Source organism: Triturus cristatus, chromosome 5_2 (genome assembly GCF_964204655.1).
Source record: "Triturus cristatus chromosome 5_2, aTriCri1.1, whole genome shotgun sequence".
Lineage (NCBI taxonomy): Eukaryota > Metazoa > Chordata > Amphibia > Caudata > Salamandridae > Triturus > Triturus cristatus.
Window position 1 is genome coordinate 390,094,456 of NC_140588.1, and position 24,615 is coordinate 390,119,070.

The 24,615-nt window shown below is 50.4% G+C and overlaps 1 protein-coding gene across 1 annotated transcript in view; it reads right to left on the reverse strand.

Annotated features, from left to right (window-relative positions):
• The window catches only part of LOC146823050 (uncharacterized), a 216,942-nt gene that overhangs the window by 154,170 nt on the left and 38,157 nt on the right, over positions 1-24,615 (reverse strand). The window contains exon 3 of the mRNA XM_085607254.1: positions 12,180-12,482. Within this exon, the coding sequence (XP_085463380.1) occupies positions 12,180-12,482 (303 nt within the window). The remainder of the gene's footprint in view (positions 1-12,179; positions 12,483-24,615) is intronic.

Below are 24,615 nucleotides of genomic sequence, written 5' to 3' on the forward strand. Positions count from 1 at the left end.
CTTATTCTCTTGAACCTAACACTTCTGCACAGCCCACACCAGCCAAAACAATAAGAAAACAGGTCCCGCTGTTTCTCAGCTCTGCTTTATTCCACAAATCAAAGTGGTGGTAAGAGGAGCAAATTACCAGTTACACATGCTGAGGAAGTTCCCATCCCTTCTCGACCATCGTTTAGCTCAAGTCCTCTCATGTTTCTGCAACACCTGTCCACATGCCCAACAAGCAGATTACAAAGCTCCAGATCTTTGATCACGCCCCTTTCTCACTGCTTCTGTCTCCAGACACTTATCTGCTTTAAAAATTGATGTATTACATTCTGATTTCTTTCACGGTAAGTTGACCAGTACAGCTCCATCTCAAGGAACACATACCTCCTTTCGGCTGAGCTTTCTCTTATCTTGCACCGTACCACTGGAACAATCTTCCCTTGTTCATTAGGGCATGCACTGAGTTCTCAGGCTTTAAAAAACATCTTACGTTCTGGCTGTTCTAATCGGCGCTTCTCTATTTGTCTGTTTCCTCAGCACCGAGATGCCCCTCCAAGGGTGAGACATTGCACAATACCAAGTATCCTTTAACATTAAAAATTCTACCCTTCCTCAGATTCAGAATTACTCCTTTTTTAAATCGGCTAACACTACTGCAACTCCCTTTACCTCCTTCATAGCTTCTTTTTTTCCCAAGCTCTAACCCTTTTCATCTATTTTCCCCGAGTGCTATTTGATCGATCTTTACCACTAGCTCTTTCCCTTTCACCTGCAAACACAATGTAATTTTAACACTTCTCAAAAAAAATACTCACTCATTCTCTTCCTTCTAAATTCCATTGCATTTGTATTTCAGCACATCTAGAATGTGCTGCACATCACTAATGCTCTGCATTTCTATATCATAATTTCTGATATCATTCTATTCGTTTGGGTTTTTGTCCCACCCACTCAGCTGAGATACCTTGCTGACTCTGATCACCTTCATTCTGCTTGTCATTCTAGACTATCTTCTCTACTTATTTCCTTGAGTCTGTTCTCTGCTTTGACACAGTGGACCACTCCAAGCAGCTCTCCATTTTGTCATCTTTCAGGATCACTGGCAGGGCTTTCACCAGGGTTCTCCGCCTTGCTCTTTGATCATACATACTCTGTTTATTAGGGTGATTACTTTATTATTCATCTCCCACTTCCCTATAATTTATTGGGTATCAGAAGGGTCTGTCCTTGGATCCCTTTCCTTTTTCCCTTGATACTTGTTGCAAAATATATATGTATATCCATTTAAATTCATATGTATGCACTCACACTAACATGAGGCCCAGAGCTCCAAAGGGCTTCCTATCTGACCTTGCCTGGACAAGCTTCCACCAGCTATCCTGAATCAGCCTTAAAGGTCACTTTCCTTGTCCTGACGTCATCATAAGTTTCCTTATCTGGTTGTGCAATTTGCTTACACAGTGCCGAGCCAGCCTTTCTGGTCTGCCCATATCTGGCTGTTTATAATTTGCATGGTGCAGACATTGCACATCCATATTAGCCATATTTGGCTTGGTGCCTTATTCTAGTTCCGCTGACATGGCATTACTGAACTATATAGCACCCAGAAACCAGCCACTCTGGGAAGAAGCGGTCTGAGAGCCCCAAAGGTAGCAGATCTGACTTCTTCCTTCCTAATTAGCAATGATGCATGCTTTTGGTACCAATAAATACATTTCACTCTGTTTCTGAGCAAACCTGCTATGTCAGGTGAGTTTCATTCATTTGCTCCTGGGAGGGTGCCAGTATTTCCCCATCAGAATGGTGTCAGAAAGTGGGACATTGGAGGACTATGATGTCACCAGTAGGTAAGTGAGATGTAACTAAATAACTAACTTGCCTTGCTGCAAGTGACCTTTCAGTCTTTCAAATGAGTATTTAACACATAGTATTAATAAAAGGGGCATTGGCTGGCATTTAAAATAGACAGGGGACTGTGGAGAATGTTTTTAGAAATATTCTCTGTATCAATACACTAATTGATATGTGGCATACACTGCAGGAGAGCCTGGGTTAGAGAATAGTTTATGTGTACCTACACATATAAGAAGCATTGCATCTTTTAACCTTTCCTACCATCTTACAGCTGACGATTCCCAGCTTTTTATACCTTACTTTTCTACCCCTCCTTCATGCTTCCAGCTCTAAATTTTTCCCCTGCTCCTTGCCCAGTCTTGTTCTTCCCAACACATCTTCTGCCTTCCACCAGCAATCTTGATTTATCTTCAATTCTAGTCTTTTGTTTTCTCAGCTTTCATTCACAGACTCCCAATTGTGATACTTTGTAAGTTATGCCCACTATTGTGTTTCTAGGCTCCTAAAACTTTAATTCTAACAATGATTCTATCTCACCTTGATAATTGTTTCACTTTTATCACTGCTCTTACTGCATAGTCATACACTCCTCTTCAACCTGTTTACAACTCTGGTTTCTACCTTCACTTTAGGCTTCCCAGGAATGCTTCACAATTGTATAATTTATTTAAATACATTGTTTTTGTGATTGATCTCCCCCTTACCATCTGAGCATAAACCTTCAACTTTGCCTGAAACCACAACCTGAACAGTGCAGTAACATACACAATTCTGCTCAATCACTGTGGCAACTATCAAAAGGTGCTTGAAGCTGAAATTGTGATTTTAGCAAACGCATCCCTTCCTGGCTAAATGGTACGGCTCATCGATGATCTGTAATCTGTGTAAAAATGGTCCTCAAGATATTAACCATGTATTATTAATCTGTCCTGCTTTGTTATTGTGTCGACGGTAATGGCGGAGGCCAATATCTTTACAGTTATCTATCCTCTCAGCTTGAGCAGTACTACAATCACTTTATGATCCTCCTAATGAAATATTTTGTAATAGAATTTTTTATTTGTTTAAGTGCTTTTAAAAATTATATTAAGGGGGGGCGTGGCCAAGATGGCGGGGTGAGCGGACGCTTCCTCCCGTAGCTCCTCCGGCCCGGCCAAGCTAAAGCCCTTTTCTTATGCTTCTCTCCCCCCGCTGAGGCTCGGCGCGGGAGAGGAGCGTGGCGGAACATCAGGGGCATACACCGGTGCTGTTTTGGTCCGGATCGCCCCGGGGGAACCCCCCCAAAAGTTCGCCCGAGATCAAAGGACGACGGCGGCGAGCCCGAGGGGCGGAGCGTATTGGAGAGCTGTCCGGGCGCCTCGGTTGGGCCTGGTGCTGAAAGTTGCGGTCTGGAGGGGATCTGGCCCGCCGCTCGACGGTGACTGAAGGAGCCTGGCGGGAAGGGGCCCGACGGTGTGGAAGGCTTGGGACGGGTGCCCCGGCACTCGGACTGGTGATGGCGACACCTTGCACTGCGGAAGCCCTGACCCCTAGCCGAGGTACGGCGGACTCTCTGAGGGGGTCGGATCATCTGGCCCCCTGTGCGTGACAATCGGGGGCCGGTGGTGGAACTTATTTTACTGCGGGGTGCCTCGGAGGCCCCGGAGGTGTCGCCGGGCCTAGTCGTTTTGGCTCGCTCCGCCCGGCCGCCATTTTGTCCCCGAAGGAGCAGTGGTGGTGGCCTCCGCTGGAGTCCTGGCTGCTGGCTGCGGGCGACCTCCCGCTATTGCTGGATTGACTACCGGAGGGATGAGCTGTTGGGACCCCTCCGCTGCGGTCCCCTTGGTTGTCTCACGCTAGCTCTTGCGGCTGACGGTGACCGGACTAGGCCGCCATTTTGTCACCTGTGACGCAGCGACCTCACTTGTGGGGGATACCCGGGCCGAGTGCTTGCCGGCGGCTGAGCATCCCTGGGGCGCCTGGATCGGTGCCCGACTGCGGAGCTGGCGATGTCTGGAAAAGGAGGCCCGAAGAAAGGGGACCGTACTCTGCCGGACATGCTTGGCAGGGCCCAGCATCTGCGGGACAGGACACAGCCCTCACCGGGGCCCTCCCGGGCTCCGGAAGATGTGACTGGAGGGGAGCCGCCTGTCACGAGGGCCTTTATGGAGGAATTGTTTAGCTCCCTCAGAGAGGACTTCCAGACACTGAAGCGGGAGGTGGCCAGCGAGGTCCGAGAAGTGCGCAGAGAGGTGGAGGGCCTAGGTGAGCGTGTGGAAGCGGCGGAGACGGAGGGCCAACAGCGAGCGGAGGAGATAGTCCATCTCCAGCAGGACGTTCTTCGCCTCCGGGAACAGTGTGTGGAGCTCCAGGCCCACTCTGAGGACCTTGAGAACAGATCTCGGAGGAACAACATCCGAGTGCGTGGCGTGCCGACTGCGGATGAGGGGTCCGATCTGGGGGGCTACCTGCGGGCCCTGTTCAGAGAGATCCTGGGGGAGGCCACGGACTTTCCCATCAGCATCGACAGGGCGCATAGGGTTGGCCGTCAGCGCCAGCCATCGGCGCCCCCACCGGACATTCTGGCCTTCCTGCCCGACTTTCCACTAAAGGAGCGTATCATGGCTGAAGCCCGCAGGAAACAGCCCCTGACCTTTCGGGATCGGCCGGTGGCGCTTTACCAGGATCTCTCCGCCATCACTCTGCAGAAACGCAGGTCCTTTAGGATTGCCACTGACTTTTTGCGCGAACATGAGACGCCGTACTCTTGGGGTCACCCCTTCCGCCTGATTTTTCGGTGGAACGGAGTATTACACCAGCTACGCTCCTTGCAAGACATTTGTGGTGTCCTGGGGCTCACGGCAGCGGAGGAGGACGGAGCTACGCCGTCGTGGAGGTCCTCGGAAGGACGGAATCGGCGGAGGTCAACGAGGCGGCGCTCAGCGACCAGCGCGGGGCGCCCGGACTCCCCTACCATTAGGGCGGACAGGGCTGACGCCCTGAGGGCGGCGGCCGGGGACTCGACCGGCTCCTCTAGCGTGGCCTTGACGGCCTAACACACACTCCGGGGGGAGATGTCTTTAGCTTCTTAACATGCTTGGCACGGGGCGGGGGGGTTGGGGGGAGCGGGCGGAGGTGAGTGGCTGGACGTCCACTTTGCTTTTTTCTACGGACTTGCCCGTTTTGGGGCTTGACTGAGACTATGGGGTGTTTGAGTTTGGGGATGGCTAGTTGCCAAGGTTGTGTTTTGGGTGGGGGAGGGAGTTGTTTTGGGGTTGGGAAGGTCCCGTCCGATGTTGTCTATGCCCGCTTTGTTTTGGCTTGTCCCGCGCTGCGGCCCCGCGCGCCCCCCCCGCTGATTCCCTACCCATTGCATGGCGCTCCCGATCCCTGCGAGGAATGCCGGGCCTAAAGGTAGTGACCCTTAATGTTCAGGGTCTGAATAACCCGGTGAAGCCCAGAGCGATCCTGTCGTTGCTGGAGGGGACGCAGGCGGACATTTGCCTTTTGCAGGAGACACACTTATTGCCCCGAGACTGCCATAGGATGCGCTCTGCTAAGTTCCCCACCCAGTTCTTTTCCTCGGCAGCGAACAAGACGGCGGGGGTGGCTATTCTCCTAGCGAGCTCCTTTCGGGGGGAGGTGTTGCATAAGTGTGCTGAACAGAAGGGGAGGCTCCTTGCGTACCGCATGCGCCTGGGAGGCATAGCATTTACGGTTGGCTCCGTTTATAGCCCAAACGAGCATCAAGAGCGCTTCCTAGATTCCGCGCTGGTGGATGTCACTGCTTCCCCAGACCGACACATTATCTTGGGCGGAGACCTCAACATTGTCTTTGACTCTGGGATGGACAGATCGGCGCAGCGCTTTCCGCAGACGGGGGAACTGTCCCAGGCTGGGAGGGCCCGGATTGCGGAAATGGACTTGCACGATCTCTGGCGCTCCCTGCACCCCACGGATAGGGACTACTCTTTCTTCTCGCACGCACACCGCACCTACTCACGGCTGGACTACCTCCTGGTGAGTGGACCGATGCGTGCCGCTGCCACGGCGGCGGACATCGGGGTCCTGACCCTGTCTGACCACTCTCCAGTCACCGGCGTTTTCCGGTGGCCGGCGGCCTCCCCCTCTCGGGGGGCGTGGCGCCTCCGGGACACACTTCTACACAAAAAATCGGTGGTACAATGCGTCGGGGAGGTCATACAGGACTATCTCACTCACAACAGCAACACTGACACTTCGCAGGCGACACAGTGGGCGGCACTGAAGGCCGTCCTACGGGGGGAATTCATCTCTATCTCTGCAGCCGAGAATAAGGAGCGGCAACTGAAGAGGGATGAGTTGACAGCTCAAGTCCGGGAGCTTGAGCAGGTCCACCGCCGTACGGGAGCGCCGAGGGTATGGAGGCAGTTGAAAGCAGCGAGGAAGCTCCTCTCCGCTCTGGATCTTGATAGGGCGGAGTATGCCGCCTTACGCTTGAAACATGCCTACTACACTGGGGGGGACAGATGTGGCAAGCTCCTAGCACACCGGCTCCGGGTCGCGCAACAGCGCAGCGTGGTGAAAGAACTGGTGGGTGCGGACGGGGGGGGTTGTCTCCGGGGACGCGGAGGTAGCGGAGACTTTCCGCGGCTTCTACGAGGCGCTGTATGCTGAGGAGCCCTCCTCGCCACGGGATGCCGATAGCTATTTGGAGTCGGTGACCCTCCCGGTGCTGGACCCGGCTCAGGCTGACCACCTGGAGCGGGACATCCATGTGGAGGAAGTGATTTCGGCTATCGCGCGGCTGAAACATGGCAAGGCCCCGGGCCCGGACGGGTACACGTCGCTATTCTACAAGACTTTTTGCACGACCGTGGCCCCTGTTCTTACGCGGCTGTTTAACTCTTTCTCCGAACCGGGAGCCATCCCTCCGGATCTCCTGAGGGCGACGGTCGCGGTAATCCCGAAGCCTGGGAAGGACCGGGCCCTCTGCGGCTCGTACCGGCCCATCTCGCTCCTAAATGTCGACCTCAAGTTGTACACGGGGATTCTCGCATCCCGGCTGGGTCCACACCTCCCCGACCTGGTGGAGGCGGACCAGGCTGGTTTTGTGCCCGGTAGACAGACGGTTGACAACACCAAGAGGGTGACGCATGTTCTGGAGAAGGCCTCAAGGATCTCGGGGGAGCGGATGTTGTTGTCCGTTGACGCGGAGAAGGCCTTCGACAGAGTTCACTGGCCGTATCTTGAGCGGGTCCTCAAAAAACTGGGAATCTGCGATAAGTTCCGCACCATGGTATTTAATTGCTATAAGCATCCTTCAGCGTCGGTGCGGGTAAACGGGTGTAGCTCTGGTGGCTTCGCCATCGAGCGCGGCACGCGGCAGGGCTGCCCTCTCTCGCCGCTCCTGTTTGCCCTCTACATGGAGCCGTTTGCTCAGAGGATCCGTGATAATCCGGATGCTGTCGGGGTCCGGATGGGCCAGTACGTCCACACCGTCAGTCTCTACGCGGATGATGTCCTGCTGACTTTGGACGACCCTAGGAGGTCGCTGCCTGCTTGCCTCCGAGAGTTGGACGCCTTTGCAGGGGTGGCCGGCTTCAAAATGAATATGAGCAAGTCGATGGCATTAGACGTGTCCCTGGCTGCGGAAACCAGGAGGGATCTTCAACGGCTCTTCCCCATGCTGTGGTCCTCGTCCACGGTGCCGTATCTGGGGATTCTGCTGGCGCCTACATTATCGGAGATGGTTACGGCCAATTATGCCTCCCTCAGCAGGAAGATCAAGGACGAGCTTGGCCGATGGAACAAAGGCCTGCTGTCCTGGCTGGGGCGAATCGCGGCGGTCAAAATGACGGTGCTGCCCCAGATACTATATCTTTTCCGAGCCCTTCCGCTCCAACCCCCGGTGGGCTGGATCCGACAAATGCAGGCTGACATCTCCCGCTTTGTCTGGCAGGGCCGCAGGCCACGCATGAAGAGGGTCCTCTCCACGCTTGCTCCGGAAGCGGGGGGTCTCGGCATTCCGGACCTCCGTAAGTACTTTCAGGCGGCACAGCTTCGCTATCTGGTGGAGTGGAGCAGGTGGGAGTCCGACAAACATTGGCTCTTCCAAGACCAGGCAGTGGCGGGCCGCACCTTACAAGAGGTTCCATTCTTGCGCCGCACGCATCGCCCCCCTAATCTTTACGCTTCCTTTGTTACGCGGGTCCCCCTGCGTGTGTGGGACGCGGTCTGCGAGACCCGGGGCCTTACCACCTTCCCTTCGCCGCTCACGCCCATTACGGGCAACCCGGACTTCTCCCCAGGGATGGAGCCGGGGGTTTTCTCCCACTGGGTACGGGCGGGCTGCAGGGCACTCTTCCAGATCTATGGCCCGGAAGGCGTGGTTCCTTTTCAGCAACTCCGCCAGGAGTTCGGCCTGACGGAGCTGGACAGATTGCGCTACATGCAAGTTCGGCATTGGGCCATCCAGCCTCAGGTGCGGGCCACCGCTGCCCGTCCAATCACACCGTACGAGCGGTGGTTGGCTACTCGGACCTCCGACGCTAAACTGATCACTGATCTGTACAAACACCTACAACCCCCGCCGCTTCACTACTACAACCCGGGGAGGGAGCGCTGGCACAGGGAATTGGGTAGGACACTCAGCCACAAGGAATGGGACAAAATTGCGTATCGGGCTCGGCACTCTGCATATCACACGGGCCTTACGGAGACATTCACTAAGGTGTCCACATACTGGTACTACACCCCGGAGAGACTGTATGAAATGCATAAACACACTGACAAGGGGTTCTGGCGGAGCTGCGGGCAGGAAGGTACCCTTACACACATTCTATGGGATTGCCCAGTGCTGACCGCCTACTGGAAAGAAGTCTTGGACGAGGTGGATGAGCACTTTGGGATAGAGCTGCCGCGACTCCCGGCGTATGTCCTGCTGGGCCTCCCCAATGACCTAATGTACCCACTGAAGTCCCGCAGGGGTAGGCAGATTGCAATAGCGCTGGGGTCTGCGGTTCAGAACATCCTAATCCACTGGCGCACATCCACCGTCCCCTCCATCACCGGTTGGTTGCATAGGCTCTGGCATGTGCTGGGGATGGAGAAGCTGTCGCTTGCGGTTGCGGGGGAGATAGACCAATTTGAAGAGCTATGGCAACCCTTTCTAGCGCTGCTGTCCACTGAATTCCGGGAGCTCACCTGCCCGAGGTACCTTAGGCTTCTCAGGCTGAGGCCGCCGGTGACCCCGGCGGACTAGCTTACATGTGAGATGGGGACCCCCGGGGAGGGGGGGGGGGAGCGGGGCTTCCTGGTTAGGGCTACTTTGATGCGGAACCATAGGACGGGGGGGAGGGGGGAGTGTTGTTGTTTTGTTACTGGGAGGAGGGGGGATGGGAGGGGGGGGATTGTGTTCTGTTGAGGTGTTGATGGGGGGGGATGCTCTTGCTCAGCTTTGGGGTGTCGGATACGCGCGTGGGACTCCACAGCTTGTAATTCTAGCGTTCAGTTACTGTGTTCTTCCCTCTGAGCCACCGCGCCACCTATTGCCAACCCTCTGGAGATGCATCCCTTCTTCTTTGACTGTATTCCATGTATCCTGCCTCCTATCCCCCTCCCCCATGGTTTGTTTTGTCTCAATAAAAAACGTTTTAAACATAAAAATTATATTAAGGTGCATCAGTCTGTAGGTTGTAGAGGCTGATACTTTCTTAAGTGAGCGATTTTTATCTTCAATGTATTAGTCATTTGTATTGTTTGATTGCATTTTGTGGTATATCATTTTTCTCTATTTATTTTGTTTAAACCCCTGCACTGATGGCACAAAAGCCACTTTATATTTTGCTTTGCATAGCATGCTGCTGTTTGTTAGAATCCTGTTAAATGAAAGTTTTTGGAACCTTGGATATTGTTTGTGATTGTCTGACCTAATTAAGGGGAGAAATATTTTACTATGTCTAATTAATTGTAAATTAGAATTGTATCTTATTTACATATATGAAATTGTGTGATTTTATGTGGACCTCTTTTGGGTTCTGTACTCATAAAGTAAACTTGAACAAATGCATGTGGATTACTAGTATGTATATATATATATATATATGAGTCATATGCATAAAATGGGTTTAAAAGGGGTTGACGTAAAGGCAATTACAATAAGCAAGGTGATTGTTTTAGAGTGAGTACTGTTTATTTCATACCCATCTCTGGGAAATAGGTAGTAAATCATAGAGGATCTACAATCAGTTCATAATACATATCCCCACAGACAGTATTTATCAAACCCTCCAATTTCTGTCTATTTGCACAAGAGCTGAAGGGCCACTGAACATGTCTTTCTATGATGGGTGATGGAAAGAAATCCTAATTCCTTCATTATTCCTATTGTTTCTTCAAAGCATTACTTTGTTAATTTATATGAAAAGGTCTTATTCTCAGTCAATCTACTGCCATAAACAAAAAACAGTGATTATTTCTGTAGTGATAACCTGAAAAGAGATAAAAACCTACCAATGCGATAAAGATGGAACAGTAAATGCTACTATGTTATACACACTAACCAGAAGCTTCTTTTTATATTGTATTAAATTACTGTAACCATTAGGATGTCATATGTGCGACTATGAGGTTTCAACTGGATCCAAATCTTCAAGTTCAACCTCGATTGAATATATATTTTTCTTAAAGTGAACACTTGATTTGGTTTGCACAACATCCGCTTTGGTCTAGCTGTAGAAATAAATATTGTGTAGAATATTAAGTGTGTGGTAGATTAACATTTGATTTTGTCTCTGGAATTTATAGCAGAATAAATGCAGAAATGGGATACATGGTGAGACTTTGGTAGGTTTGCAGTTTTGCAATTTTAGCATGTTTGCAACAGGTTAGCACCCGGAGAAGCCATGTTGCTGGCTTTCACGACCTACAATGAGCACAAAGAAATGTGTTTCTACCACAGGGATTCCCAGGACCAGTCCATCGAGTCCCTGTTCTCACTGTCTTCTCCCCTCCCTGAAAATAAAGGAATGAGGGAAGAGTGGGAACAACGAACTTTCCCACCTGGCCCCAGGAACCAAGCAGCAGGTAGACTGCAGATTGTTCAATGCCTGGTACTACCTTGCTGTCCCCAGTGGAAGAGTACCTAAGGAGGCGTAAAGGGAATCCACAGCGATAAAGTCAGCAGCCGAGAGGGCTGCAATAAAATGTAAAAGAAAGAACCAAGAAAAAGAAGTCATGCGCACTTAGGATGGTTCCACCACTCCTCCCCCCTGTGCAGCCTGGCCCCGCCCCACAAGACTTCCCCAGGACAGAAATATAAAATGATAATAACATCTTGTTATTAGCATTTAATTTTTCCTTTTTTGCCGTGCTGGAAGGCAGTTGGGCGACGCTCCGCCGCCTTAGCGGAGGAGCGGCCCCTGGTTAAAAACCCCCTTTTAGAGAACTAGGGACCTTTAACTTCTGTTTCCCCTGTGGCCTCCTGAACCGGATTTCTCACAGCTGCCATATATGCCAATTGAAGTGGATGCCAAATGGCTCCTCCAGAAGTTTGAAACTTTGTGCAGTTATACAAGAGACATTTCATATCTCAGGTGTGTACAGAATGGCTCTTAGTCCACTTAGCACTGTCCCGCAACGATTCCAATTTGCCTTCCTAATTTTTATATAGCATATATAAGTAGGCGTCATTACTGCCAGCATAATTGCAACAAGCGTTTCTGTACCAATGGAGATGAAGACCCTACAAAGGGCCCTGTTAAATAGACATGCTATCAAATGTCAATAAACAATAGATCGATTACAACATACTGGTACTTTTTTAAAACAAGACTGAGCTGCTATTTGCCACTCCTGGAGGCACTCTCCCCCTTCATCTGCCAAAGTAGTAACACCAGTTGTGACACTGCATAAAAAGCCATCTATAAAAGAAACACTTCAAGCAGGATCAGCAGTTTTCATATCAAACAGCTGCACGAGATCACAACATTTCTCGAAGATCAATACAGAACAAGCAGTGTGCACGGTAGAGGCAATATATCTCCTCCATCTTGTCTTCTCCTCAACAATATATACTGTGTGCATCAGCTTCGATTGACATCTAGAATCACAATTAGAACAGCAACTAACATGATGAACAGAATCCATAGAGGTTTTCCTCAAAACATGTGGGAATGTACTTGTGATTAAAAGCTTTGCAAATACAAATGCTAATTGAGAATAACAAGAACAAATGGAGGTGCAAGCCCAATTTTTGCAATGTCCAACTAAATTACTGTGGACCTGATGCATCACTTTTCCTTAGAATGCCTAGATTTCTCGTGCATTATACATGGCAAAGAAACTGAAACTGAACCCAATATTTATATCTGCCTTACCTTCTGCACTGTTGGAGATATCTGGTGCTGGCATGATTTCTTCATCGACCCTTGTAGTTCTCTCGCGGTAATATGGGGCGCTTGTGGTGGTGTACTGAGGTTTCTTATCAGTGGTTAGTTTTGCATTTGGATAGTATTCAGGAGAGGTCTCCTCTGGGTAATATGCCTCTGTGGTTTCTTTGCTATATGGTTCTTCTGTAGCTGTGACCAAGTAGTCATCCCCCGATTCGTAGCCATCGTATGGAGCACTTCCATGTTCGTATGCTTCTGGGAATACTTCTTCATGAAAGCCATCATCTCCTTCTGGAAATTGAATTATTTTAATTGCATAAATGATGGGTTCATTGAACAATCAACTCATGTCTACATTGAGATAAATCTACTAAAAGGACAAGCATTGGCAATGCCATTAGGTCTGGCTTTAAAGGAATGGTGCATGCTAATGTCACGTATTACAGGTAGATAGCACAGGAATGGATATGTATTTGGGTGGAAGCAAAGAACTGTAGAATAATAATGGTGTAGGTGAACATGTCATGTGACAGTTGCACCATTAGGCCAAGCATAAAAATCTATGTAGGTAAATGACTGCCCTCTTCCCATCTCTGCTGCTTCCAGAAAAAAAATACCATACATTATCTGGTTATCTAAGACACTTTAATAGTGTTACAATGCCATGTGAATGCCCCTGATAGTTCAGGTAGCTTGATAAATAAACAAAATGATAACATCTGTGTGGAGGCTGAGCATTTTTGTGTAAGCATACAACTTCTGGCCAATCAAAACATGTACTCCCAACATGTGGGCAGAGCCAAAGCCCTCTCCTGGCGATACTCGCATACTTTTCTGGCGACAGCTGCATTGTCAAGCCAGACCATAAGAAGGCATAGCATAATGAGAGACTGGAAACAAACCAGAAACACACACTAAAATACATGTCCTCTGCTGCTTTTCATTCTTAAGCTTTTCTTGCTTCACCAAACTACACCAGGTGGTTTATACCAAAGGATGGGTAGCACTTTAAACTTCCACTACTATTCCTTTTCATGAGAAGCCTTAGGGTTCTTGCACTGGGCATGTATCTTAGGATGTGTTCTATTCACCCTGTAGGTTGGATGGAGTAGTGCATTTTTGCAATGTTTGCTAAGTCCTCCAAACATTGCCCAACATCACTTTCAAGTTTCCAGCAAGCCTATTTTTAGCACAGGTTTTCTATAATATATTTTTTTAAACTTATCATTGTCAACTAACATTTCAACATTTTTAAAAAGCAGCATGTTGTGAAAGAAAAAAACTTTGCAAGCACACTTTGTCATTTTTAGCATGACTTATGTTGTGTATTATTTGACAAATTGATGGAACTATTATTTCCATGGTTGCCCATTAATTGACCCAGTTGACTACTCTGATCTTAAATGACTCTGAAAGACCGCCTTGATTGTTACATTACTAACCACAGTGACAGGATTGATAAAGCAGAGCAAAGGATTTTGGACCTTGAGGATAGTGGAAGTGATTCAACAGTTGCGGTTGTCCCTTGTTGGAATTATAATTGTTGTAGTTGCAGGCTAAAGGTGAGGACTTGGAGGGTCACACCAGATAGAGTAACATCAGTATCTTGCGATACACGAGACTAAACAAATGGAGAATATGGACAGAGTTATAGATGATGGCTTCCTGTCCAAGCACTTTGTGGCTGAACATGTGCACAGGTCACTAATAGTGCAGCCCTCAGCAGGCCACCATGAATATAGGCCTTTTTTTCGCATACCGTTACAACGCAAGTCGGAAGAACGACTTGCTTTTAGGGAGCGCTGGATGTTGGAATAGTATAATTTACTATTCCAACTCCAGTCTGTGCGGACACTATGGGAGGTGTTGGATTTTAAATCCAACACCATCTTCCCCCTGACACTTGCGTTGTAAAGGCATGCAAAATAACAACGCAGTCGTTGTAACAACCACGTTGTTATGGCATGCGTTGTTTAGCATGCAAACAAAAGGCTGTTTACCGGCAACCATGGCCAATAATAGAAATGGCTCTTAAATTTAGAGACCGAGATTTTATTTTATTGTTGGCAAAGGAGAAAATTTGACTTAAGATGGCTGCTGGGTGGTTGAGCCTCAGAGAGGTTTCTGGGCTTGGGATCACTTTTAGTGAAAACCCCTGAATTAGCCAGCCCCTGGTGTCTTCATGGACGTGAAACTTCAACTTTCCTCAACTTGCCTTTCAAGCAACTTATTCTCTGCAACTTACTGTCCGAGCAGCACTCCCAAATGATTTGCCTGTCCATATTCCAGTGGAGCTAAGCGTGAGGTGAGTGCCATAGGCTGATCACAGCTGCCAGTCCTTGCCTGCTTCTGCCGTCTGGCGATCCATAGCCCAGTGGGGTCGGCTGTGGGGACGCTGGTGCTGCCTACATTGCGCCTCCTGCTCGTCCGGGCTCTGAAAGTGAGAAGGAGCCAGCCATCTTTACTGAGATGGGTGAGTAGTTCCTATCGTCCCTCAACCGCTCCTTGAATCCCAACACCACCTCTTATTCCCAGCGGATCTGGCACCTCTGAATTTCCTGCACTGCTGGGGCCACTGGTTCTGCCCACTTGATCACCCGAGTTCTGGACCGGGCTTTGAAAAAATAAAGGAGCCCACTATCTTCACTGAGAGTGATGAGGGGACCCAAATGCCCCTCTACCACTCCTTGGATCCAGTTGCTGCCAATTCCACCCAGCTGTTCCAACGTTTTTGAATTCCAGAAGCGCATCCAGCATGTTTCCTTTGGGGTTGCTGCGACCGTTTACACTCCACCACTTAACCCGCTCGTCTGAGAACTGTGGTGGATCGACACTGCAGAAAAGGAGCCGCCATCTTGGGAAGATTGCTGACCATTCTCCCCCTACCCTTGCCCACCCATCATGACCGGGAGAGCATTGCCGATGTGCACCACCACTCTTCGGCAGTGCCACTGATGCAGTTTTCACCTTGATCCTCCCCCGCCTGCTGGGAACCGTCTAAGTTGGCCGAGGAAGCCCTTCACTCTTCCCAGATTGGTGCTGGGGGTCCAATCGCCCCCTGCACGCCTATACTGATTCTGTCCCTTGCATTGACCTGGCACCCACTGTACTGGGCGGGGAAGCTTTGAACACGGAGCCCTGCCGATAACGGGAGACCTGCTACCTGGTCAGGGGTTATTGCTGGTGCTCTCCCTACCTTCTCTTGCAACCCTGCTGTCCCATTTCAGGGCCGAAAACGCCGCCATCGCCGCATTACCTTCTCGCGGCCGGAGTCAACTACAGCTCCCAGCGGCCCTAGCGACCCGTGACGCTAGCCACGCGCCCGGAGGCGCTCAAAAGGACGCTGGTTTTCCGGGGGAGCGGGAAGCTTTGAACACGGAGCCCTGCTGATAACGGGAGACCTGCTACCTGGTCGGGGGTTATTGCTGGTGCTCTCCCTACCTTCTCTTGCAACCCTGCTGTCCCATTTCAGGGCCGAAAACGCCGCCATCGCCGCATTACCTTCTCGCGGCCGGAGTCAACTACAGCTCCCAGCGGCCCTAGCGACCCGTGACGCTAGCCACGCGCCCGGAGGCGCTCAAAAGGACGCTGGTCTTCCCGCGTCGCGGGACGCGCGCAGGCGGCGCCGGGCTAAGCCCGGGCAAAGGGCGGGCCCTCTGAGGCCCTCAGAGGCACAAAGAGGCACGGGACGGCCCAGGGAGAAAGGCCGGTATTTGAAATACAGTACTTTATAAATTGTGTGGGATGTATTGGTAGGGTTTCATGCTAACATTGCTCTATTGACATCTCGTCACTTTTTTTTTTTTTTTTTTTTTTGTAAAACCTTTATTGCACACAAGAATCAATACAAACATGGGCCTACAACCACCAGGGCCGGCCGCTAATATGTACATGTTTAACAACATCAAGAAAGCGATGGGCCCCCTGGGGCTCAGCTGAGTTGACAGAATACTGAGTGCACCTCAGAAGGTATCCGGAGACATAAATTTTGAGAAATACAAACAAAAGAAAAGTAAAATAACACCAAAAGACAAGGCGGAAATCATCGAGAAAGAGGCGTCTAACCATGGCTGGGGGTCCACACAGTACCAAATCCACCCTCGGGTGGTCAATGAGGATGATCAAGGGGGAGGTGGGGGCGACGGGAGAGCCACAACCATATGCAGATGAAATGCAATAGTCCGGGAACCTCAGGATCAGGGGGACAAGTCAGCATCAGATGAGTCCACGAGGGGGGGTGTGCAGATGTTCCCACGGTACGCGTTCCATTGGCCCCAAATTCTGCCCCACGCCCCCGGCTTGCCCCGGGCCACATACACAGTCTTCTCTCTGCACATGCACCAGTCCATGTTCTCCTTCCATACTGACACAGTGGGAGGCCGCCGGGAACCCCAAAGCTGTGCGATGTCCCTCTTAGCAACCATGTTCCCGAGGGCCGCCCACCGAGTCTGAGCCGCGTTATAATCGTTAGGCTCCCACACGTTCAGCACACATCGGCGAACCTCAGGCAAGAGGGCGACCCCAGTGACACTTTCCATGACCGCGTGCACCCGGCGCCAATACTCCGCAACCTCACGGCACTCCCAGAGAACATGGAGAAAAGTGGCGCTGAGCCCACAGCCGCGCCTACAGAGCCCGTCCTCGGAGAAACCCATCAGAACTAAACGAGGGCCCGTCACGTAGACACGGTGGAGAATTTTAAGCTGGACAAGACGGAGACGCGCGGGTATAGCCACCTCCTTAGGGGAGGATAGCGCAGACTGCCAGTCCTCGTCGTCCAGTTCCACCCCATCTCCGATCCACGCCTCCCGCAGATGCACGAGGAGATCCGCCCGGATGTTTATTAGTTTTTTATAGATAAGGGAAATAGTATTGTAGGACAAGTGACCGTCGAGTATGCGGTCCTCGAGTGGCGAAGACACCGGGACTGCAGTCCCCGCTCCCATGGCCGAGAGCAAAGCGTGGCGAACCTGAACGTACCGAAAGAACTCCCTCTCACTCAATTCGTACTCACTCTGCAGCGCAGCGAAGGATCTAACCGCACCCTTCACCCAAAGGTCACCCACTCTGCTGATGCCAATCGTGTCCCAACGCTCGAATCCCTTCGTCGTCCAGAGGCTTCCCAATCTGTCAGACGCAAACAAGGGGGTCGCGCCCGTCAAGCGATCATTCCAGCCCATGGCCACATTTGCAGCCTTCCACAAGCGTACGGCTATCTTAGTGGGACCGGTTAAGGTCCTCCCAGCAGATCGAGAGTAAAGCGCTCTGTTAAAGTTGCCGCCTGGCAACAAAAACCTATCCATTTCGAAAGCCGGATTCGGACCAGGCGAGTACGTGGCATGGTTAATGGCAGATAGCTGGGAAGCCCAATAGTACCTCCTGATGTCCGGGAGCGCGATGCCCCCGTCGTACCAGGGGAGAGTCAGTTTTGCAAGAGCAATACGTGCACGACCGCCCCAAACAAGGCTCCTTTGTAAGCTCTCTACTTCCCGGAAGTAGGCCGCCGGAATAATATCAAAGGAGTTCTAAACTGCGTAAAGAAATCGGGGAAGAGACATCATTTTAAAAAGCGCCGCGCGACCGAGGGGAGACAAGGGAAGCTTACACCAGCGGGCCACGTCTAACCTCAATCTCCGAAGTGGAGAGAGGAGATTACGCTCGTAGCGGACAGCAGGATCCAATGAGACGTACACCCCCAGGTACGTAAAGCCGGAGCTGGACACCTTAATGGGAAAACGAGAAGGCAAGAGAGGAAAGCCACTGGAGATAGCATAGACACAAGATTTGGACCAGTTAATGATCAAACCAGAGTTCGTGCCGAAGGAAGTGAGGATGTCAAAGAGCACATTAAGTGACTTACGTGGTGAGGTGAGGTACAGGAGAATGTCGTCCGCGTACAACGAAACACGATCCTCGAAGCCAAGGGCCCACTGGATCCCTCTTATCGACGGTTCCCAACGAAGCCAAGCCGCAAGCGGTTCCAAAGCCAACGCGAAGAGCAGGGGAGACAACGGACACCCTTGCCTAGTGCCCCTCCCAAGAACGAAAGGCCGGGAAACCCACCCGTTAACGACAACCTGTGCCAGCGGGGCAGCGTATAAGAGTTTAACCCAACTAATAAATCCCGCCCGAAGCCAAACTTTGCCAGGGCGGCCCAAAGATACGGCCATTCTATCGTATCAAAAGCCATCGTGGCGTCCAGGGAAACCAAGATGGCCGGCTCTGAAAGATATTCCGCCCTTGCAAGTATGCCATGTAGGCGCCGCAAGTTAAGGGCCGTATTCCGGTGCGGGATAAAACCGGATTGATCCGGATGCACCAGATCGCAAATAACAGTAAGCAGGCGGTTCGCAAGAACCTTGGCAAGGATTTTCGGCTCTGCGTTTAGCAGAGAAATAGGTCGATACGAGGCACAACGATCCCGAGGCTTACCGTCCTTGGGAATCACGACTATAGTGGCCAGGCGTTGGTCATCAGGGAGAGAGCCGAGTTCAAGCGATTCCGAGAACATACGACGGAGAAATGGCGCAAGTTTATCCGGTTGCAGTTTATAGAGTTCAATCGGGAGTCCGTTGGGGCCCATAGCTTTGCCTGAGCGAAGGGAACGAATCGCGGTTGCAATCTCGTCAACCGAAAGTGGGGCATCCATCTGCTCACGTTCCTCCACCGACAAGCAGGGCAAAGCAATATCCTTCAACAAGTGACGAGAGTCAGCCTCATCTCTAGTAGACACCGGGGAGTACACAGCACAGAAGTAGTCCGCAAAACACTCCACAATCTCACCAGGGTCAGTCACACTCACTCCCTCCGATGTCTGGAGCACGGGGACCACTCGATTCACTCTCTCCTTCTTATCAAGCCAAGCGATCAATTTACCTGCCTTATCTCCAGCATCATACAGTCTACCCTGCTGTTCCCTATACATTGTCCGAGCAGCATCCGTAACAAGGGACTTATATTCAAACTGCTTCAGGCTGAGGGCATGGAGCCCGTCCTGAGTGACACCCGTCTCCAAGGCAGCCTCCAACCCCGATATCTCAGCCTCCAATGCAACCACCTCCCCGTTCTTAGCTTTCTTGGCCACCACGATCAGGGATAGGGCGTGTCCTCGGAGGACCGTTTTGAAGGCCTCCCACAGGGACACTGAGGACAAGACGGACCCCTCATTCTCCAGAAAATACTGATCAAGCGACTTAATGAGACCCTTGCGAATATTGGGGTCACGCAAGTACCAGGGGTTAATGGGGGCGATCCGCCCGGCGGATCGCATCCCGGTGTCGAAGAGGAGCCACAATGGGGAATGATCGGAGATGCCCCGGGCCAGGTGCTTAACCTCCCGGACCCGGGTGGTCTGGGCCGCGGGCATTAGAAAATAATCTAGTCTGGAAAGACTCCCGTGGGCCCCGGAGTGGAATGTGTACTGACTCTGTGTCGGATGTATCAACCTCCAGCAGTCCACCAGACCGAAAGTGTCCAAGAACCCGCCGAGCCACGCCTGGGCGGCAGAGAGGGCCCTGGGAGGGTAACGATCTAACTCGCCAGAAATCACGGAATTAAAATCCCCACCCACAAGCAGGAGACTATCAGGAAGTTCAAGTAACATACGACCCACATCAGAGAAAGTGGAGGTCTGGAGGCCTGGGGGAACATAGACCGAAACCAATGAAAGAGTTTGCCCCTCCCACCGCCCAGTCAAAGATGCATAGCGCCCTCTATCATCAAGAGTAACTTTGTCAATCTCAAGCGGGAGGGAGGAGCGCAGCAAGATGCCCACCCCTCTGGAGCCAGTGGTGAAGCCAGAGTGTGCGACCAGTCGGTAGCCCCCCCTGTTCATAGCATGACATACATTTCCCACCAAGTGCGTCTCTTGAAGAAATACCACATCAGGGGCCAATCGACGCAAATATTGCAACACAACCCCACGTTTGATACGGTCGCCCAATCCGTTGACGTTCCAAGACAACAGTTTCAACCCGTCCCCCCCCATCCCAACACAAGAAGCTGGAGACCCCGGGCACGCAGCCAGACACCTGAAATTGAAAGAAAACAATAACACCGCCTTGAAAAGAAAAAACACACAACCCACCCACCACTGCCACCCTCCCACCCCCACACCATTGCCACCCCCCCACCCTGCACCCCTGCGGACTATACAGCCCCCCCAACTTGCAGTGTGCCTGTCGCCCTAACAATCCCATGCTACAAAAAGACCCTAGAGGAGGAAAGGGACCCATCCCCGCCCGCACCCAAACGAAACATTATTAGACAAAATATACAATTGAAGTAGAACCTGGCTGAGCACAGAAGGAAATGTCAAAGTGGAGGACCAAGAATTATTCCTGCAGAGGCCCACCGCCCTCGGCACCGCCAGTACGCCCAGTTCGGTCTCCCGGTTCCGGCAGGGAATCCAACCAGTCACTCACTGTGTCGGGGCGTTCAAAGAAGAGAGTCCGATCTTCATATTCCACACGAAGCCTGGCAGGGAAAAGCATAGAGTATTTGATGTCCAGATCTCGAAGACGGCGCTTCACCCCCTGAAAGCTAATTCTCCGTTTCTGAACAAGTTGGGTGAAGTCCGGGAAGAGGTTGACTGAGGAATTCTCATATTTGACTGGGCCGTGCACCCTTGAGGCCTGCAGGATCGCATCCCGGTCTCTGTAATGAAAAAGTTTTGCAATGATCGGCCTCGGGGGAGCGCCTGGTCGAGGCCTACCGCCCGGGACACGATGGGCACGCTCCACGGCAAAGAACTTGCTCAGGCCTGAAGGAGCAAGATGATTGAGGATGAGGTCCTCGACCATAAGGTCCACCGGACGATCATTGGAAGTCTCCGGTACACCTATGACACGGATATTATTGCGTCGTGCCCGACCCTCGAAATCCTCCAGCCGCCGGGACATCGCGTCGTTTGCAGACTTTAGATCGCCAAGAGTTGCCTGGAGGTCCGATACGTCCGTGACAAGAGTGGATGTCCTCAAATCCAACGATTGAACCCTCTCGTTAGTCTTAGAGAGATCCGCCCGGATTAACGTGACATCAATGGCAACCGTGTCAATTTTACGGGCCAGAGCCTCGTACTGCTGGGCGATGGTTTCCCGTATGCCGTTGATGGCGCCCATAACGTCCTGCAGCGACAATTCCGTGGGGACGGATGGACCCCCACCGGAGTCCTCCATGACGGCACCCGCCGGCCCGGGGGTCCCTTTACCCTGGGTATAGCGATCCATGATGTTACTCTGGACCGGTCCTCCACGCAGGGATGTCTTGGTTCTCCGTTTCTCGGGATCCCCCTTGCCCCCCATGTTGGGCGATGCTCACCGGTGGGGTCCGCCCGGACCGCTAGCAAAGGGGCTCCAGCAGATCAGACACAAACTGTCCGAGAGCCCGCTCGGGAGAGTTGAGAAAAAGGAACAAATCAGTCAAGTACCAAGGCCGGAGGACGCCCCAGCCGTGCAAAGTAGCTCCTCGATCAGGACATGCAGTAGTGCAAAAGCGAAACTGAAAGTGAGGGCGCGGTCATTGGCAATGCTCCGATGCCGTTGTTGTTCAGCTACTCCCCGGCCCCACGGTTCACCAAAGCACCGGGCACAGCTCCCAGTTGGGCCTCCAAAATGTAAGACGCTGTATTTCAGGTCCCCCCGGTCCGATTTTCGTTCTGAGAAGAGTTATGGGTTCAGCCAAGGTTTATCTTCCAGAATCCATCCACAAATCCAGGATAATGTCAGGATAAGTTGCGAGGAGCGGCAAGGGTCCGGGGAGCCCTGTGCTCACGCGACCATCTTGGATGCGCGCGAAGCTCCTCCCGCCCATCTCGTCACTTTTAATATATAAGTTTTATACATGTTAATGTGATCCCGATTTAGTGTGATCGGATATCTTGGTTATTTTCATATTTAGACAGGATAATCCTGTTTTACATACTGTTTGTTGTTAACATGAATATGCGGGAAACTAGAAGTAAGACCGTCAATGGAGGGAAGAAGCTGACGGGAACATTAGATGATTTCATTGTACGTACTAATAGCTTGATAGATCAAGGGATAGTACTAATGGAGAGAAGGGTATCTCAGGATCTAGCTTTCGCAAAGAGATCATCGATAGGTAATATTGCTGTGGCACGTAGCCCTGAAAATACCCTGCCTGATTTTCCCTCATTACAAGCACATGCGCTAATACATAATAGTGCCGTTACTGACTTGGTATCGCAAAACCCAATCAGCATGGGATCAGAATTAACAAACCCTGTGGAAGAAACTATGATTGGGGTACATTTAGATACCCAGGATGACACTGTAAATCAAAAATTAAAAGGAAAAAGGCAGGGGGCAATTCCAAAAGAGTGCGCTAAGAATAAAAAGTTAACTTGCAAAAAGGTAAAGGCAAAAGTGGTTAAGAAGGGTGGTATTAAAGACTCTGTGGTAAATGATGTTGGGATTGAATCTGAACCTGAACTTGAAGTTGTCACCCACAAGAAACTGTCCCTACCTATGATAGATGTTACTTTACCAGATGAGTTTTTAGTTGATATTCTTGATGAGAGTAATACAGTGAGTAGTCTAGACGGTTATGAAGATAGGGAAAATTCTAGGATACATACCCTGTCAACATTAATTAAATCTTTACTTGCCCCCATACAAGAAAGGCTCCTAGATATAGAGAAGCTACTCCAAACACTCCAGAAGGATATAAAGATACAGTTGCATACCCAGGAAAAAGTCCCAAATAATGAGACTGTGGCTAAACCACCGGTCTTAAAAGAGAATCTCCCGAAAGGGAAGAAATTAACTTCTACAATCCCTCTGCCTGAATCCATGCGAAATACAATTAGTTCAGCAGTGAGTACAAGGACCCCCGGGCTATTGACGGCCCCTGAAGTAACTGTACCCACTATACTTTCGCCTCCTGCACCTACTCCTAACCTAGACAAATCAAAACAGGAGAAAACTGAAAAGAGCAGAACTATAAACTTGCCTCCGGATGCCTGCCCTTACGTGGTAGTATTAACTGGGGTCCCTGAATTGGCACCTCATACCATGGAGCCCTTTGAAGCACTAAGAAACAAGGTGATTCACTGGCTAAATTCTAATTATCCTATACCTTCAGATCTGGCCAGTAGAATCTTGATGGTTCGAAGGGCATCATGGGTGGGGTGTAATAGAAAGAAACTACAGGGTGACTGCGTGGTTATAACCTTTGAAAATCCGCAAACGGTAGATTATATTTGCCAGGGGAACCCTAGGAATCAGGATCTGTTGATTACAGTTAGACCCTTATTCTATTTCTATACTCCAAATGAACAATTAGATGATAGATGGAGTTGGATTAGAAATGAAAATTGTGCTAGGGAAGGGAGGAGAAATAACTTGCATGGGGATTCAAATTTTAACAGGCAGGGATGGAGGGAAGATGACCACTGGACTTTAATACAGCGAAGGTCCGGGAGGAATCAAAAGGGAGGTCCGCAACATTGGGGAGATTGGTCAGGCATACAGTCTGCTCCATTTGCCGTCCCCTGCTATAATAGATTCAGCCCACTGGATATGGTCGACTGACGCCTAGGGTGTGAGAAATTATCTGACCTATTGCCATCTGTAAATACTACCCCAAATTTACCACCTCTTAGTTTCCCCAATGAAAATTTTGATAATATTAGTAGTAGTTTGTGCAATAAGATCCCACCAGTAACCAAAGAATTGAATAATCAAGCTAAATTGTCGGGGCAAGAGTGTGCAAAAGGTAAAAAGGACTTACCCCTTCATAGCAGTCCAAACTTCGTCTCTAAGTCAAAAGGAATTATGAGTGACCTTATAGTTGAAACAGATAAGATTGACATAGGCCATGTTGTTATAGACGAAGTAATAATACCCAGCCAAAATGGAAATTGTAGGGTGATGTTCTGGAACGTGGCAGGACTAAAACATAAAATCTCTAATCCTTCATGGAAAACGGCCACGGATGGCGTGGATATTATGGCCTTACAAGAAACTTGGACAATAGATCCTATACATTTAAACGGTTACAAAACTTACTGCACTCCTGCAATAGGAGGGTCATATGGGAGACCCAAAGGTGGTATAATTACGTACCTCTCGAACTCTTTATTATATGAGACGGTTCATTTCTATCACAATTGTAGCTACTATCATAAATTAGTGATAGATACTAAAACTGGGATTAGCCTTGTGATAGTTAATTTTTATAACAATATTCCATGCACCGCAATTCAGAACACTATGAAAAGGCTAAATGAGGATTTACAAGGGGAGATAGTAAGCAAGACGAGGGAAGTAATGATTTTATGGGGGGGGGATTTTAATTGTCATCTTTGCAAAATGGGTCAAAAAGGAACTTGCGGTTTAATGTTAGAGCAAGACATTGATCTTACACATTTTGACCATACTCTAACCGGGGATTTGCTGAACGA